Raw genomic sequence first — 18,860 nt, 5'->3', positions numbered from 1 at the left:
ATGTATATCTCGAAAACTGAAGATGTTACAGAGTGGGAATATGGGGGTTTATTTTTGTATTTATTTTTTCGACTTGAGGGAAGACTGTTTCTCACATGTACAGTTCCATGTCGCATGGTCTCCTTAGCCCCAAAAGGTAATACCACAAGCATGGTTAACAAAGAATTTCTGGGGTAAATGAAACTCAATTTTTGGGTGAGTTTTTATACTTTAGGAATTTTCAGATAATGTCTTAGTACAATGCCAAGGTGGGGCTGCCTGGCTGAGTCGGTAAAGGCGTGCTCGGTTTGTCCGGAAGGACGTGGGTTCGAATCCCCGTCAGGAAGTCGTAAAATTTAAGAAACGAGATTTCCACTTCCGGAGGTGCATATGGCGCTGAGGTTCACTCAGCCTACACCAAAAATGAATACCAGGTTAATTCCTGGGGGCAAAGGAGGCCGGGCGTAGAGCTAATCACTCTACCCTATCACGTGCTGAGGTTAACAATGGTGGAAGCCTTTACCTTCCATTCCTCCTAGGGCCATCATGGCCTGTACGGAGGTGACTTTGCTTTTACAATGCCGAGGAATGATTACTTTGATCACATTATGAAATCTACGCGAGCGAATCCGCGGGTAATTGCTAGTCAATTATTAAACTGTGGTCAGTACACAATGGTGACAGGAACCACATTGCTGCTCTTTCAGATCAATGGAAATTATATTGGTTAAGAATGCACTAACAGTCACTATGGGCACAAAGTAAAATATAGAAAGAGAAACATACGTATTTCTTATTCATCTCAGTATTTTTATGTTCAGCAGTGTCACATTTCTGGATATTAAAAGCAGAAGATGTTTTCCTGTGGTAGAGATATATTCCTCCTCAAACACTTAATTTGGCACTTTCTTTAGGTATCCTTATGTCAGCTCTATTACTGTTAATGTAACAATGAAACTTTGAAAAAAGAACATTTTGACATTTTTAAGGAAGGTAAGGGTAGAAAGGTAATTTAAGTGCTATCTGAAGTGGTCACGAGCCACAAGTGCTAGACTTGAAAAGGTAAAAATGGGTTCACCCATTCAGTGCAAGGCCAATGACAGATATAAATATATTTTCATTTTTTTTTTTTTTTTTTGCTAGTTGCTTTATGTCGCACCGACACAGATAGGTCTTATGGCGATGATGGGACAAGGAAGGGCTAGGAGTGGGAAGGAAGCGGCCGTGGCCTTAATTAAGGTACAGCCCCAGCATTTGCCTGGTGTGAAGATGGGAAACCACGGGAAACCATTTTCAGGGTTGCCGACAGTGGGGTTCGAACCTACTATCTCCCGAATACTGGATACTGGCCGCACTTAAGTGACTGCAGCTATCAAACTCGGTTATTATCATATTAATTTTATATTATCATCACTAGGGCCCTGATATTTATGACGTGTCATAGTTTTTTCTTTGTATTCTTTCCATGGAAAATAAAAGTTAAGCATGATTTTATCTACAGTGACTAAAATTATGCATTTTCTTGGGTCATACAAAGTCATATTTTGGCATTTGAAAGTTTTTTGTCATTTTCCAGTAATTGTTCATATTATGGTCATACTGCCCCATGAAGTTTTGCATTTTTGTCATATTTTTATCTTCTTTGTTTCCTTTTCGCATACCTGCTTGCATTTGCAAGTAATCAGCTTCATTTTTCGTATCAAAATTTAATCGCTAAATTTTACACTATTGAGAATCTTCCACCGTTTTGATACTTTATTTTGCCTTTTGGCAAATTTTTTATTTATATGTTAACAGTACATGTTTCGTTCCTTGTTTAGGAACATCCTCAGCTGTTATAGTGGCTTAGGTGAATGGTTAAAAAATCAATGTATTTGTAAATCTATGTATTTTAAAAATTTTAACCATTCACCTAAGCCACTATAACAGCTGAGGATGTTCCTAAACAAGGAATGAAACATGTACTGTTAACATATAAATAAAAAATTTGCCAAAAGGCAAAATAAAGTATCAAAATGGTGGAAGATTCTCAATAGTGTAAAATACCTGCTTGCAGTCGTCTCAAAGACGGATTTTGCACATCCCTAATTCTTGTCTATAATTTCTTACAATTATCTTTCTTAGAAATAAATTTATGTATATTATTGTAAGCTGTAAGACAGATGCATAGCAAGTGAGAGAACGATGAGCTTCAACTGAGCTAGTTCACTAAAATAGTTCACCCATTGCTTATACTTAATACTTGGTTTCTCAAATCTCCTTCCACCTTTGTTAATTCTGATTATTCTCTCCCAAATATTTTTCCATTTTCTTCATCCTACACTCTTTATTTATCGCTTCCATTTGTTCTTTCAACCGCAACTTTTTTCTCTCACTGATTTCCTTTTTGTAGTCTTTCCTTAAATTACAGAAAACTTCTCTTTCTGAACTGCACTCCCACCTTTTATCTAAACTCTCTTAACACTCCCATAATCCTATTTTGCAATTCCTCACACTCCTTACTGTACCAGCCTTCCCTCACTCTCCTCTTTCTCCTCCTGCCTCTGTCAATCTGTGCTACCCTTTTGCCTGGGTATAAAATCTGTTCCAAAGCTCTATCTATGTTGTTTTCCTCCAATGCAACCTCCTACCCATACCACACTAATTGTAACTCCTCTTTTATTACCATATCCAATTCCTGTTTTGCTTTCTCTGACAATTATATTTAATATACACTCTCCCCAATTCATCACTCTTCTTTAACTCCCTCTTCTTGTCCCTCCTTACCCTCCTTTTTATCAACACCCACAGTGGAAAGTGATGTGATTGAACCTAATCTCCAACCTCCATCCTTATGATTTCCTCTAAGATATCTTCTGAGCTTATTACTATGTCAGTCACACTTCCTCTCTGTTCTGTAACATAAGCCAGCTTCTCATTCCTGTTACCCTTTTTTCCAACCATTTAGAATATATAAATTTCCTACTGCACACATTTCTAAAAGTTTATCTCCATAACTGTTTATGACTGTATCTTCACTTCTTCTACTTTTCCTCATTACCCTTCCATCTTCTTTACTGTACACTGGGCTCTGCTCCCCTATTCTCGCATTCCAGTCCCCAAATAACAACATACCATTTTCTTCTCAAACTTCCCTCTTATCATACTAATTTCCAGCAATGACTTCTCAAAATGTTTAAACTTTGTGTACAATAAACTCCTAGGGTGGCAATATGCAAATGCTTAACTTACCTTCTCAACCCTCGCTTCTTCCCTCCCCATATTAAATCTAATCCAGATCACTTCTTGCATCTCTGTTTCAATATCCTCTACTAGTCCACTAATTTCTTCCTTTATTAGAACCACTATTCCTCTTGGGGTTCTCCCCTTATTCCACTCTTTTCTTTTGGATTTATACTTAATCACAAACCCTTCCCATGTTATCTCCTTCCCTATTTCAAGCCATGTCTCCAAGATTGCCACAATATCATAACCTTCCACTACTTCTTTAAACTTTTATAATATATTTAATGCAGCCAAATAGCCATAACAGATAATATAGGTTACATTGATGGGTTACATATTTGCATAATCACGTATAGACATTGTTCTTCTTGTACAGAATTCAATGTGGTACTGTTCACACGTTTTTCCACCTACCTAATTTGCCTAACAGCTTCTCAATATTCACAAACCCTATTTTCCAATTTTGTTATAACTTACCCTCCCCCCCTTTCAGACTTCCTCCCCTATTGTTACTTCTTGTTACCATAGCCCTCTCACTTTCTGACTCCATTTCTCCCTATCTGAACATTTTTTGTTACTCTCTTCTCTCTTTATCCTCCAAACCTGTATACCTTTTACCCCACAAGTCTTTTTGACTCATACTTCTTCCTTTGCTCATAGCTCCATTTCTTTTCTGTTCGTCATGCTTATCACCATCTTTATTGTTCACTTGTCCACAGCACTCTGCTCTTAAAAGATTCTTGAGACTCTCCCTCGCTCACCAATTCCCGACTCCCTTTTTCCACATCCTCACTGTGCTGCTCACTTCCTCCTGGGTTGCTCTCCTCACTTACCTCCGCTCATTCCACAACTCGCCTTGCGTCATTCCTTCCATCTTCCCTTGCCATCACTTCCTCCTCCGTTCTGGCATATTCATCCATCGCTTTCAGTTTTGACACCAGCCACTCTGGAAACCATCTTCCATTTGACACCATTATCTGCTGTCCCATTATGTCTTTATGTGTGCCTTCAGCCCTTGGTGTCTCGCCCTCCATAGATGCCGCTTCAAAGTTTTCATATTTTCACTTCCTTCTTTACCCGTATCTCTCTTTACCCAGATTTTGAGCCCTAGTAAATTGCTGGCATTCCTTAACATTATTTTTGCCATTAAAGATAGTAACTTTTCTCTAATTGGTCAGCGACCTTTAGATTTACCCACTCTTTCCACAACGTCTATATCCACTTTACTAAAATTTATTTTCATCTTGTTCTGGATGACCTTCACCACCTTACAAATTATGTCCACCTTGCCTTCCTTCTCATCTTCCTGAACACCATATACAAATATGGATTTCTTCATTCTCTCCTGGTTGCATACTTCTGCTTCTTTCTTCAACTTCAGCATCTCTTCTTCTAGATTTTTTACTTTCCCTCTTGACAACTCTACTTCTTTCTCGTTGCTACATGTTTTGTTCATCGTTTCTTCTGTTTTTGCTTCCAGCCATTTCTTCATATTCCTTATCTCCTTTGATTGCTCTTTCATCATTTCCTTCACCTGGTCCCAAGGGCAGGTTTCTTGTATAACATCCCTCACTATCTTCTTAATTGCTGCCAAGTCTCCCCAGCTGAAATTGCCACTGGTATTCGGGTTGGGGTTTATTTCCACCCCCCCCACACCCCCCCCCCCCCACCCCAATGACCAGAAGCACAGCTGTCACTGCTGCCACCAGTACCGCCTCACCCATCTTTCCCAGCTCTTCTTTTCGCTCCAAACCATTCTTAGAATTCTTCCCCTGCTTCCAATGCCACCTGCCAATCGTGGTCCGGTACTGTTCAACTTCCACCATACTTCACGGCATGTACTATGCAATAAGTCCTCTTTCGCCGCTTGGTCAGGCTAGACTGTGAGGTTAAGGCAGATGTTGAGGAAAGTAGAAGAGAAGGAGGAGGGAAGCAAGAAGGTGGTAGTGTTTCATGTTGGTACCAACAATGTTAGGCAAGCAGGTATAAATACCAGTATAGTTGGGGATGTGTGGGATCTGATAAATGCAGCACGGGTGAAGTTTAAGGAAGCAGAGATTGTTGTCAGTGGAATACTGTGTAGAAGGGATACTGACAGGAAGGTGATTAGGGATTTAAATGAAATTATGAAGTGGGTATGTGGGAAAATGGGAGTGAGATTTCTAGATCCAAAGGGAGGTACTGATTTGATTATTGTTTGCATGAAGGAGCTATACCAAATGAATGGAGAGTTGCTATTTTAGCTCCTGTGTAAAGACATAAAGCTCAAAATTACAGGCCAGTCAGCTTGACATGCATTGCATATAAGCTTTGGGAAAGCAATCTTTCTGATTGTATTAGATATGTTTGCAAAATTAATAACAGGTTTGATAGGAGGCAGTTTGGATTAAGGAAAGGTTATTCCACTGAATCTCAACTTATAAGATTCCAGCAAGGTATAGCAGATATCTTGGGTCCAGGAAATCAAATGGACTGTATCATAATTGACCTATCTAAGGCATTTGATAGGGTAGATCATGGGAGACTACTGGCAAAAATGAGTGCATCTGGACTAAACAAAAGAGTGACTGAATGGGTGGCTATATTTCTAGAAAATAGATCTCAGAGAATTATAGGAGACAAAGCTTTATCTGACCCTGTAATAATTAAGAAGGGAATTCCTCAAGGCAGTAGAACCTTTATGTTTTCTATATATGTGATATGAGTAAAAAAGTGAAATCAGAGATAAGGCTTTATATATAGAGTGATAAATAAGTTACAAGATTGTGAGAAACTGCAAAATGACCTCAATAATGTTGCAAGATGGACAGTAGGCAATGGTATGATGATAAATGTGGCTAAAAGTCAGATTGTCAGTTTCCCAAATAGGTAAAGTCCTCTCAGTTTTAATTACTACATTGATGGGGTGAAAGTTCCTTTTGGGGATCATTATAAGTACCTAGGTTTTAATATAAGGAAAGATCTTCATTGCAGTAATCACATAAGTGGGATTGTAAATAAAGGGTACAAATCTCTGCACATGATTATGAAGATATTTAGGGATTGTAGTAAGGATGTAAACAAGAAGGCATATAAGTCTCTGGTAAGACCCCAACTAGAGTATGGTTCCAGTATGTGGGACCCTCACCAGGTTTACTTGATTCAGAACGGGAAAAAATCCAAATAAATGCAGCTTGGTTTGTTCTGGGTGATTTCTTTCAAAAGAGTAGCATTACAAAAATATTGCAAAGTTTGGGCTGGGAAGCCTTGGGAGAAAGGAGACGAGCTGCTTGACTAAGTGTTATGTCTATTAAAGAAACTATTTAAAATCATTTATGTTGGGTCCACCTTGTCAATACACTTTTAATGATTGAAAATTATTTATTTTATCATACATGTTTTAGGAAGAATATCTATTCCCTTCATCAATGTCAATTCAAGGTATGTTCTGAGCTGTCATTGGAGAGATGGGGCGAAATGACATTAGTGGATGAATAAGTTTGAGAGGTGTCTTTAAAAATAGGAAAGATCACAATATGAAGATAAAGTTGGAATTCAAGAGGACAAATTGAGGCAAATATTTGTTTATAGGAAGGGGAGTTAGGGATTGGAGTAACTTACCGAGGGAGATGTTCAATAAATTTCCAATTTCTTTGCAATCATTTAAGAAAAGGCTAGGAAAACAACCGATAGGGAATCTGCCAGCTGGGTGACTGCCCTAAATGCAGATCAGTAGTTATTGATTGACAACAGTTCAGGTACTTCAGTCACATTCTTGGAAGACCCAGTGGACTGGAAAAGATGATCATTGAAGGGAAAGTTGCTGGACAAAGTTCAAGACGGCATGATGCATTGAGATGAGTAGATCAACTCAAGAGCCTAAATGAAGAGAACCTACAACAAGCGATTCACCATGCCCAAGACAGAGACTCATGGAGACAGGTACTCAAGAGGCTAGCTCCATGTTGCCACTACAACTCTATGGAAGGTTAGAATAAAACCAGAATACAAACACATAATATCAGAATTGCTAACTTTTCTTGTGTTTATTTTATGTGTGTATGAATACAATTATTTAATTATTTTTGTATGTAATCATATAGGGAGGAATTGATATTCCTTCCAAAATAGCCTTGAAATCGAAGGTGAGAAATTTTGTAAATTTCAGTTTTGTGGCAATTGAAACTGTGACCAAATGTTTATGGGCATGTGTGTTGGCAATATCTATAGTTATTTATTTCTATGTGATGCTAGAACATGTTACTTTTATTACCAGTACTGTTTCTCTTTGTTCATTTGAAGGTGTCGTTCTAGGTTTGGAATAAATAATTTTGGTGAGTAGGCCCTACGTATGTTTTATTCATTGAAATTTTAGGGAAAAGCATGTACATTTAAAAACATTGAATAGAGATATGTACCTCCACTTGCATAATATTTGCATTTGGCTTTTATACCAAAAATTAATTTCCCAGAAGTGAAACATAATTTAGTTCATCAATTACAAATATTAAATTATTCAAGCTCTTCATGCTTTTTCAATTGTAGCTGCTCAGTGGTTGAGACACTACTACTACCACTAGTAAAAGTCTTCATTCCATACTGTAAAGGGATATGGTGGGCCTCTTAGAGGATAATGCCTTCTGTCAGGCCAAAGAGACATGAACCAGCAGGATTGTCAGTTGGAATGCTACATCTTACCAAGATGCTGGTGGATAGTGTGTCATTGAGACACTACTACTATTACTAAATGTTTTCATTCCTACCCTAAAGGAGAAGGCAGATGGTGACGTCGTCTCTCAGGCCAGAAGATTGGTATTGGAGAAGGAGATGAACGGAGAAGGTGATAGGGTTGGCGGCCGTGGCCTATACCAGGAACTGTTCCGGCATTCGCCTTAGTGCAGGAGAATGGAAAATCATGGAAAACCATGCTCAGGACAGCCGACAGTGGGGACCAGCCCCTCTCTGTTTAACAAATACAGAGGCGTAGAGCCACGGTAGAGCCGTGGCCACCCCTCCTCTGCTCGGTTGGCTGGTCGGAGTGCAGAGCTGTCGGATCGTGTACCAGGCATGGCGACTTGTGGGCCGAGATCCACCCTGCATCTGCTGACCTTGAGACACCACTGCAATCCTCTTTTGTAGGGTAATCCAGTGATGATGTGCTAAAGGTGATATATACCTCCACTTGCATAAATGCCTGCTTTTGGCTTTTATATCCCTAGTATGCCTCTTTAGTGATGTTTAGGCCATCTATGACAGCCAGTGGAAGAGCTGTTGAGGATCCAACCAGCCTTCAGGTTGAAGAACAAAAAAATGAAGAAAAACCACACACACATGCACACAAGCACGCAAGCACGCAAGCACGCACGCACATGCGCACGCACATGCGCACGCACATGCGCACGCACATGCGCACGCACATGCGCACACACAGATATAATATGTATATATCAAAAAATTAAGTTCCCTATTGAAAAAAGTCTAAAGAGTGTGAATATTTCATTCACAATCAATGAAATTAAATTATGGCTCTCTTCTGGGAACTTAATTTTTGATACTTCTGATTTGTTATTATTGGGTGAAGATTTTCTCATTAGTACAATGCCACAATAACCTTACAGTATATCATGTATCATATGTTAATACAGGAGTTTGTTTTGTTACCTTGTACTGTGATGAATCTTTTTTCTTTCTCATCCCAGTGGAATCCTAAAAACACATAGCTGACATAATCTGCCCCTGTGATGTTTTTTGAATTCTTCAACACAAGTTGGTTGACTAATTTGGCTTCCTCTTGAGAATTGATGACCATAAGGTGGGCACCCTCATGATCACATTTCTGTCTGGCATCCTTCCACACCAGGGAACTGGTGTATATTTTATACCGTGACCGCCCAGCTACCACATTGTAGTCTTCCGGAGGGATTCTTGAGCCTAGAACATAATGGTCACTGCAACACTCAGACCACACTCTGTCTCACAAAAATAATGAAACATTAACATTCAGAAATATACTGGATGTTTCTATGCTAGGAGACAGGATCAAATGAAATTAACTGGAGGCCAGCTGCTCACTCCATTGCGTGCACCAATGAGGTCTCTTAGTTGGGAGAGTAGAAGAGATCTAAGCAGGAGTTTGAAATTGGCTGCGTGAGTAGTGAACAAATATGGTGGTCATTCCCAATTCAACAAAGTTTGCATCAAGCCATCAGAAGTAAATGTACTGTTGTCAAATGTTATTATTCTTCATGACAATACCTACATGATACAAGAATAGTGCAAGGGGCATTAGTGAAGAAATGATGGGAGGTTCTTTATCACTCATACTCATCCTACAGCCCTGACCTGTCATTTAGTGACATCCATTTGTTTAGGCTTCTCATGAAATTCTACGATGATGATGAAAGGGCTGTGGTGCTGGAATGGTTCAAGCAATGATAATGATTCTTCTTTTTGAATGGTGTGACACCTAGTCGATAAGTGGGAAGGGACATTTCCTCTTATGATACAAGTAGTAGTATTCCATATTTATTCGTTAAACACTGCTGGTATTGTTTGTGTTTACTTTGTAATCCACTGAATTGGTTTATACTAATAAATTATCCCCAGGTGAGTTTCTGTGGATTAGGTCTTATATGATTTAAATTTACAATACATACCGATGAAGGCTTTTCACATTAGAGGGAGGTGGTACACCATGACTTCTCAATGTCAATTTCGTCATATTTAGCTATACTACAGATCCAACTTTTATGAAAATTGGTACACAAGCAGATTCTTACTTCATCTGTTTTCTAGTTGTTTTCATCAATCATCAATCAATGATCTGCATTTACGGTTGTCGCCCAGGTAGCAGATTCCTATTTACCTAGCCTTTTCTTAAAACGTTTTCAAAGAACTTGATTTTATACATTGAAATTTTAAAAACAAAACTTATACATTTTTTCCCCGAGTACTAATTGTAAAAGCTTTCTAACTTAATTATAATATGTTCCGAGCTGTCAGTGGAGAGATGGCGTGAAATGACATCAGTAGACGAATAAGTTTGAGTGGTGTCTTTAAAAGTAGAGAAGATCATAATATGAAGATAAAGTTGGAATTCAAGAGGACAAATTAAGGCAAATATTCATTTATAGGAAGGGGAGTTAGGGATTGGAATAGCTTACCAAGGGAGATGTTCAAAAAATTTCCAGTTTCTTTCCAATCATTTAAGAAAAGGCTAGGTAAACAACAGATAGGGAATCTGCCACCTGGGCAACTGCCCTAAATGCAGATCAGTAGTGATTTATTGATTGATAGATTGAATGATTGATCGATTGATTGATTAAAATATTCTGGTTACTATTATTTTGTATTCTACAGCTAGGAATGCAAAAAAATCTTTAGCTTTTAAGTTCTGGTAAAGGAAGAATAGGTTAAATACTTTCTGAAAAATGTACCATAGGTACTTAACTATTGAGAAAATTATCATGTGGAAAAATTATATAAAGAGAAGCCAGTATATTTGTGTATCCCAGGTGCAAAATCAGGATCACCAATTTCTCAGGGCCTTTTCTCCTTTCTTGTTTCTTTTCACCTTTCTAACTGGAGCTTCCAGTCAGATTTTTTGACCTGCTACTTGTTGATATCATAACAGATTTTGAGCACATTCATTCCTGGTTCTATCCCTTATTCATACATAACTTTCACTCACCCAGTAGAACCCTTGTTAAATGTCAATACAGCATCATACACCCATAAACATAGTGCAGTATATTCAATGAATAATACCAGTACTATTTTTGACAACTTATTTCAAAATTATATTGTATATTAACCCCTTAGTCCCTTTATCCTTATGCCGGGTCTGGGATGAGGTAAGATGAAATTATATGGCATGTTTATTATGGCCAGGTGCCCTAATGAGGAGTGAATGAAGATGAAACGAATGATAGTGAATAAAACCTAGGACACTGCATCTAATATTTAATGGAGCTTCAGCTGTAATGCATTAGTTGGAGATTATGACATAGTACCTGTTATTAGTCATATGACTTTAAACTGTAAGGTACCTATCTAAACCTTTCTTTTGTAAGACTGTAGCTAAATCCAAGTATTAACTTCTATAATAAAAAGGATTACCTTTAACATGAAGAGGATTAAAGCAGGAAAATAAATTCAATATCAGCTTGTCCATGCGGCACTTGCGAAACAGCCAGAAACTACGCCCGTGGCTGTGACAACTAGTAGGAATGCAGGGGAGATATAGGCCTATGAATAGGTTCTAAGAATCTCTAAGAATAAGTTGCCGATGTCCCGTCTGCTGCTGTAAACTTGAAGCAGATATCGGGGGGGTGTGAAAAACTGAGGCGGTTTATGGAAGGTTTAGTCAGTGTGCCTCAGAACACATGGAAGGCAATGTGGGAAATGGAGAAGTTTATAGTCTTTTTTTGCAAGTTGCTTTACGTTGCACCGTCACAGATAGGTCTTACGGCGACGATGGGACAGGAAAGGGCTAGGAATGGGAAGGAAGCGGCCGTGGCCTTAATTAAGGTGCAGCCCCAGCATTTGCCTTGTGTGAAAATGGGAAACCATGGAAAACCATCTTCAGGGCTGCCGACAGTGGGGTTCAAACCCACTATCTCTCTAATACTGACTACTGGCCACACTTAAGCGACTGCAGCTATCCAGCTCAGTTGTTTATAGTTCAAGAAAGCACTAAAAACCTAAAAACAGTCAACCCTGGACAATTTCTTTTCCAAGTAGGAGTCTAGACTTTTGTGTTTGGAAATGTATTTAATGTCTAATGCAGTATGGACTTTACATAATGTACGGTCACCATCTACCATTTTAATGTTCTTAGTGTTTCTTTTATCTCTTGTGCAAGGTTTTATATAATATGTTCCCTTCTCTTATCAAGAATTTTTATAATACAGTATGTTCAATTACAATATTTTACTTTATCTCTAAAAATACATGTCATGATAATCTAATTGTGGCTTTCTTTTAGCAGCTCTTATATATCAGCCTATTTCGATATTGTTCACAAATAAGGAAATCTGTTGTCTGTGTGTTTCACATGTATGTCAAAGTACAGAACAAGTTTTCGGGCATTACCCCTTTTAAGAAGTTTCCTGCTTAAGAAGCTTTTTTTTTTTTTGGTCCCTTGAAAAACTTCTTAACAGAGTTTCACAAACAAAATGGAACTATCTCTTTCCAGGATGTCCGAGTGACCTGTAGGCCAGATGGGATGTTAAGCTATACTCTCTACAGGAGGCCCACATACATCAACCAATATCTACATGCAGACTCGCACCATCACCCAGTGTTGAAAAAATCCATAATAACCACCCTAATCGACAGAACAAAATGATGTGCGGCACACTGAAGGCCATAGAATTATACGCACTACATTCCACTTCACTTTCTGAAGAAATGATTACTCTCACCATTTGACAGCATGAACCATCAAATCCAAACTGGAACATGTCTCACACATGACAGAAGACAGAAAAAGCAAAGCCTTTTTACATAAAGGATGTCAAGGACATAATTGCCAAAGTTCTGAAGAAACACGATATACACACCACGTTCACCTCTGGACTGAAGGTATGTGATATAATCTGACTGGTCCTCTGATGGGAAGGAGTATACAAGATACTGTGCGGCTATGGACAGGTGTACATTGGCGAGGTGGGCTGGTCCGTAGCCACAAGATGAACAGAACACTTGAGACACATACGTCTCCAGCAGCTCCTGAAATTAGCTATAGCCATACACACACCACACTACAGAGATCCCATCCTCTTCAAAGAAACCAAGCTACTAACTTCTAGCTATCATTTTCACCACAGAAAAATCAGAGAAGCCATAGAAATGCAAAATCAGTGGAATGACTTTAATAGAGATGGGGGATTGCTGCCATCTAAAATATGAAACCTAGCACTAAAAGGACAAGAAGAACCATACACTACCCCAGAGGGTGGCACTTTCACTGCACAGACTGACCACCAAGTATAAATTATCCTGCCTTACTTCTCTGCTATCAATCAGCCTTGACAAAGCCTGTGGGAAGGTTGGCATAACATCAGCCACTCACCAACCCTATATGTGTTACAACAGCCTAAAGCATCATGAAGTCTAAGAAGTAAGACTGTACATTAATTTGCTTTTTACAATTTCAGATCTACTTAGACACACATTGAAGGTCCAATTTGTATGCAAAAGTATGTCTGGAGGAAATATTCTCTCATCAAATCTACATTCCTTGTCCAGTCTCATTTAAAGATGGACATCCCTATGGACATAAACTGGTCTGATAAATTTCTGTTAGAATAAGAGGTACCCACCTGTAACAGTCACTTTTGTTGATGCACTTGTTGTTTCTTCTATATCTTTTGTGGTCTTAGTTGGTTCCACATCCATCTCCATTTCCTGTGCTGGATCTGATAGATTGGATCTGACAGACAGTCGCGTAATGACGATATCACAAGAGATTTCAGTTATGTGATCAACATCTACGACCACTTGTCGGGGATTACCAGATGCCACTTGGGCTATAGAGTCCTTCCTTGCAGCATCCACCTGCAGATGTATTAAGAAAACAATTTCAATTATAACCTTTGCTCATTGGACCTGTACCTTCAGTTGTTCAGTTCTACTGAGCAGAAACTTATTGTTAGATGTAATAAGATATTAACCTTTTCACTCCGGTGGAGTGTTGTAGCAGTCGTATGCTATTAGACTTTTCTGTGTTTCGCTATGGTAGACTGCTAGAGGAGTTTGACCTTTGAGATATCCGGTGGTTGTCTTTTGAGTTTGTATTGTAATTACTTGTAGAGTCATCTGATGTCAGGGCAAACTGCTAAAAAGTACGGGTTCGAGTGATTTTCGTGCTCATCACTTGTTCCGTTGTTGATGTTCACTGCCAATGTATTGTACCCAGGTGGTCTAGGACTATGGTGCCAGGTGTCCCGTATTATATGGGATTTCCCATATCTGAAGGTCTGAAGTACTGTCCCATTTTAACAGCGTATGGGACACCCCATTTTTTTACCATATTTAAACAACTCACTTCTGCCATGGATAAAAATATCTATTTACAGTAACATTTACCGACCCAGCATTTCAGATCATTATTCTCCATCTAGTGATTCTACACGATGTGTGAATTTTCTCTATAAAGTTAATTTAGATGCTGTTTCAGATATACTTATCTTATGTTCTAAGTACACCTGCTTTGAATGCATATGTTGAAAGAGGAATCTGAGATAATTACCTGATATTATGTAGAATCTCTATTGCTTTAATAGGGGGGGGATGCAGTTCTTAATAATGGTTACTTGAGTGTAGTATATGACTAAATTATTTAGGTTTAAATAAGATGAAAAAGCATATCAAAATGTAAATAATGGGTTGAATAATTAATTGAAGCTTGCTTTCTTGTATATATTTTGCTTTGGATTTATTAATTTGCTTATTCATTGCATTTGGGTTTCATGCATGTCAGTTGAAAAATTGATCCAGATCTAATGCGTGTTGATAGTATTATGAATATTTGTTCGACCGATCTTCTCAGGTTTATATTTCCTTTGTTACTGTTAGAAATAAACCATGTTGTTGTATAAACCTTTTGTCGGTCGCAATATATAAAGTTTCAAGGCAGGTCGCAATGAGCCTGAAGGATTCCCCCCACGTATAAGTTTCGGGAAGTTCACACGGGCAGTTGTGAAGTACTCCTTATGTTATATATGTGTGTTTGAGCCAGTTAAAAATGGTTTAGCAAAATTCTGATCCCAAAATAAGTCGCATTTTGTAACCAACTATTTTCTTCAAAATTGTAGGTATCTTTGCAGTTTTTACAATTTTAATCGCAGAGAAAATCTTATGTTGGAGAAAACTATGTTCATATGTCTCAGCAATAACAACAAACATAAGAAATATTAGGGTAAACAGGGCTAAACAGGTCATATATTCTTCAGTAAGGACTCTACAAGAACACTAATACTTTCAACACAAAAGAAAATCTGTGTCAAAAGTTGGCAGTAATCAGAGAGCACTAGCATTTATGTGATACTACACATGGTGACAACACATGAAATAAAAATGTTTTCTTCCAACTTTTCATCTAAAGTTACATTTTTACCCAAACTATACGATTTCATGCAGTTCTCCACAAACCGAGTAAAAATATTTCGCACAGGAGCTAGTCGATCATGTTACTTTCTTTCTTCATGGGTTTGGCAATCGTCAAATCTTAAACAACGAATCAAGAACTTAAATCTCCTGAGGCTCATTACCAGTGCAAACTTTTCTATACCATCTCCATCAGTTCCCCAGAGATCTTCAAGGCTCTGCCTATTCCCTCTCTAAGATTTTGCCAAGTACAATAGGCCAAATAATGCTTTTATATCAGGTCTGTAAGCTCAGCATCCCTTTCACAAGTAAAATTTTGTTTCACATAGTCCACTAACTGTGTAAGTTACAATAGTGTCTATTATTTCCTCCATAAATAAACACTGCCAGGAGTCAAGCGGTGATTTAGCTTGCCTTGCTAGTCCTCTAATTCCAGGTAAATATTGTACGAGATTGTGTTTCCTGGCGCGGACCCATTGGGACGGCGGCACTGTACACCATTTTGTCTTGTCTTTCCCTTTGTAATAATTAGCACTGACCTCTAATGCTCCTTGTTCATCAGCATCACCGTTGTCACCTTCTTGTTCTGTTCCCGAGTCACCATCTCTTGATTCCAGAAGGTCATCATGGTTTGTGTCACTTTCGTCTTCAAAATGTAACGCATCATCATCTTCATCCAGCAACAGTCATTGGACATCCTCCACATCTTCTGCTCTGTCTAAGTTAAAATGTTCCTTCCTACTCAGTAGTGGCGATTGGGAATTAAAAGTGTGGGGGCAAAAAGAAATGTATATAGACGACAAAATGTATCCGGGTTTGGGATATACTGTATATCGCAGGGGGGGGGGCATATACATCAAAACTAAAATAAATAGAAACGCTACAAAATGGTAAGTTTTTAATACTCTCTGAGCGAATTTTCACAGAGGGGTAAAGGTTGACACTTCACCAACTTGAGTGTGGTAATACAGTAATCGTTTTTCTTTGAGATTTTTATTCAATACTAGACAATAAAACTTTCACCAAAGGAACAATATTACACATGTATTACAATTAAATAGAAGTACGGCGTGATTATACAACTAAACATCAGACTAACAGACACTAAAGAGACTGCCAGACGAAATCGAGACGAACGGGTGAATCATACCTCATTGTTCATGACCTTGGCAAATACACTGACTGACAGAGCAAATGCAACACCAAGAAGGAGTGGTCAGAACTTTATGCCAATTGCAGGGTAGACTGACGTCACTGAGGTATGCTCATGATGTGAAATGCGCCGCTGTGCTGCGCACGTAGCGAACGATAAATGGGACACGGCGTTGGCGAATGGCCCACTTCGTACCGTGATTTCTCAGCCGACAGTCATTGTAGAACGTGTTGTCGTGTGCCACAGGACACGTGTATAGATGAGAATGCCAGGCCGCCATCAACGGAGGCATTTCCAGCAGACAGACGACTTTACGAGGGGTATGGTGATCGGGCTGAGAAGGTTGGTCGCTTCGTCAAATCGCAGCCGATACCCATAGGGATGTGTCCATGGTGCAGCACCTGTGGCGAAGATGGTTGGCGCAGGGACATGTGGCACGTGCGAGGGATCCAGGCGCAGCCCGAGTGACGTCAGCACGCGAGGATCGGCGCATCCACCGCCAAGCAGTGGCAGCCCCGCACGCCACGTCAACCGCCATTCTTCAGCATGTGCAAGACACCCTGGCTGTTCCAATATCGACCAGAACAATTTCCCATCGATTGGTTGAAGGAGGCCTGCACTCCCGGCGTCCGCTCAGAAGACTACCATTGACTCCACAGCATAGACGTGCACGCCTGGCATGGTGCCAGGCTAGAGCGACTTGGATGAGGGAATGGCGGAACGTCGTGTTCTCCGATGAGTCACGCTTCTGTTCTGTCAGTGATAGTCACCGCAGACGAGTGTGGCGTCGGCGTGGAGAAAGGTCAAATCCGGCAGTAACTGTGGAGCGCCCTACCGCTAGACAACGCGGCATCATGGTTTGGGGCGCTATTGCGTATGATTCCACGTCACCTCTAGTGCGTATTCAAGGCACGTTAAATGCCCACCGCTACGTGCAGCATGTGCTGCGGCCGGTGGCACTCCCGTACCTTCAGGGGCTGCCCAATGCTCTGTTTCAGCAGGATAATGCCCACCCACACACTGCTCGCATCTCCCAACAGGCTCTACGAGGTGTACAGATGCTTCTGTGGCCAGCATACTCTCCGGATCTCTCACCAATCGAACACGTGTGGGATCTCATTGGACGCCGTTTGCAAACTCTGCCCCAGCCTCGTACGGATGACCAGCTGTGGCAATTGGTTGACAGAGAATGGAGAACCATCCCTCAGGACACCATCCGCACTCTTATTGACTCTGTACCTCGACGTGTTTCTGTGTGCATCGCCGCTCGCGGTGGTCCTACATCCTACTGAGTCGATGCCGTGCGCATTGTGTAACCTGCATATCGGTTTGAAATAAACATCAATTATTCGTCCATGCCAACTCTGTTTTTTCCCCAACTTTCATCCCTTTCGAACCACTCCTCCTTGGTGTTGCATTTGCTCTGTCAGTCAGTGTATGTATATATACCTTTACTACCCTTCCATACGGCAAATGCAATGTCTCCACTACTTGCTGCGGTGCTGTACAAATGGGTTAGCCGGGACGCATTTCTGCTAAGAATTTTGTAAATAATTAGAGGAAGTAAAGGAAAGAATTAGCTGAAAGACAAGAGGGCTTGTATAAATTGCTTTTTTTTAAATACTTCATATAACTCCCAGTTTCATCCGGCCGAAATGGAATAAAATGCAATGTTTTTTCCACTACTGTTCCTACTGGCCATAATGTATGGTAAATCTAAAATAAAGAGAAATTGGTACTAAGTAGTCGCAATGTGCCTGTGATGCACCGGGCTTATATTGCACTATTTACATACTTACATGTGAAATTACACCAAATTTAGGGTAAACAAATAATTTAACTACTTACAGAACAGCAATTGTTTGCATCTCTTTGACACACCAATCGCAACGGGAACAGTCGCAATGATCCACCAGATTAGTTGGAACACTTCCGGCTTATGGACTGAGCGAACACAGACTGCTTGTCACATGACTAACGAACATGGCAAGCAGTGAGGCTAGTCAGAGGATGAGAATCGTAGGTCCTTGCATTGGAGTGGTAGTGACCGATGACTTGAACCTGTGCCTGTCAGATCAGTTGCGACCGACGGAAGGTTAAGTCTAGAGGTATGAAACTGGCACTGAATTTAAATATGTGTTGTATATGCAGAAGGTTGCTTCTGTTAATAATGAATGTAACTGAGATGCCAAGATTTTGCTGGTGGCTGTCAGTAGCATCAACCATCAGGAATAAAATATGAAAACTAAATGTAAACAGTGTTAACACATTGAGGTCAAAGGCTGTACGCCATAGGGGCTGTGTCATTTATTGTGGAGTACAAAGCCCACACGGTGTAATTCTCTGGTTTTCGTCCTTGTTACTATGAAACAAACATACTATGTGCGTTGATCGGCACTGCAGTGTAAGATTT

The 18,860-nt window shown here is 39.8% G+C and overlaps 1 protein-coding gene across 1 annotated transcript in view; it reads right to left on the bottom strand.

Annotated features, from left to right (window-relative positions):
* Positions 1–18,860, bottom strand: part of LOC136878636 (hemolymph lipopolysaccharide-binding protein) — a 121,710-nt gene that overhangs the window by 42,873 nt on the left and 59,977 nt on the right. Inside the window, exons 3-4 of the mRNA XM_067152096.2 lie at positions 13,509–13,743; positions 8,845–9,114 (exon numbers count right to left, since the gene is read on the bottom strand). Of these exons, the coding sequence (XP_067008197.2) occupies positions 8,845–9,114; positions 13,509–13,743 (505 nt within the window). The remainder of the gene's footprint in view (positions 1–8,844; positions 9,115–13,508; positions 13,744–18,860) is intronic.

The sequence above is a fragment of the Anabrus simplex genome, chromosome 1 (genome assembly GCF_040414725.1).
Source record: "Anabrus simplex isolate iqAnaSimp1 chromosome 1, ASM4041472v1, whole genome shotgun sequence".
In the NCBI taxonomy this organism is placed as follows: Eukaryota; Metazoa; Arthropoda; class Insecta; order Orthoptera; family Tettigoniidae; genus Anabrus; species Anabrus simplex.
The sequence above is the reverse complement of the archived record's forward strand: the minus strand, read 5'-3'. Positions and strand labels throughout refer to the sequence as shown.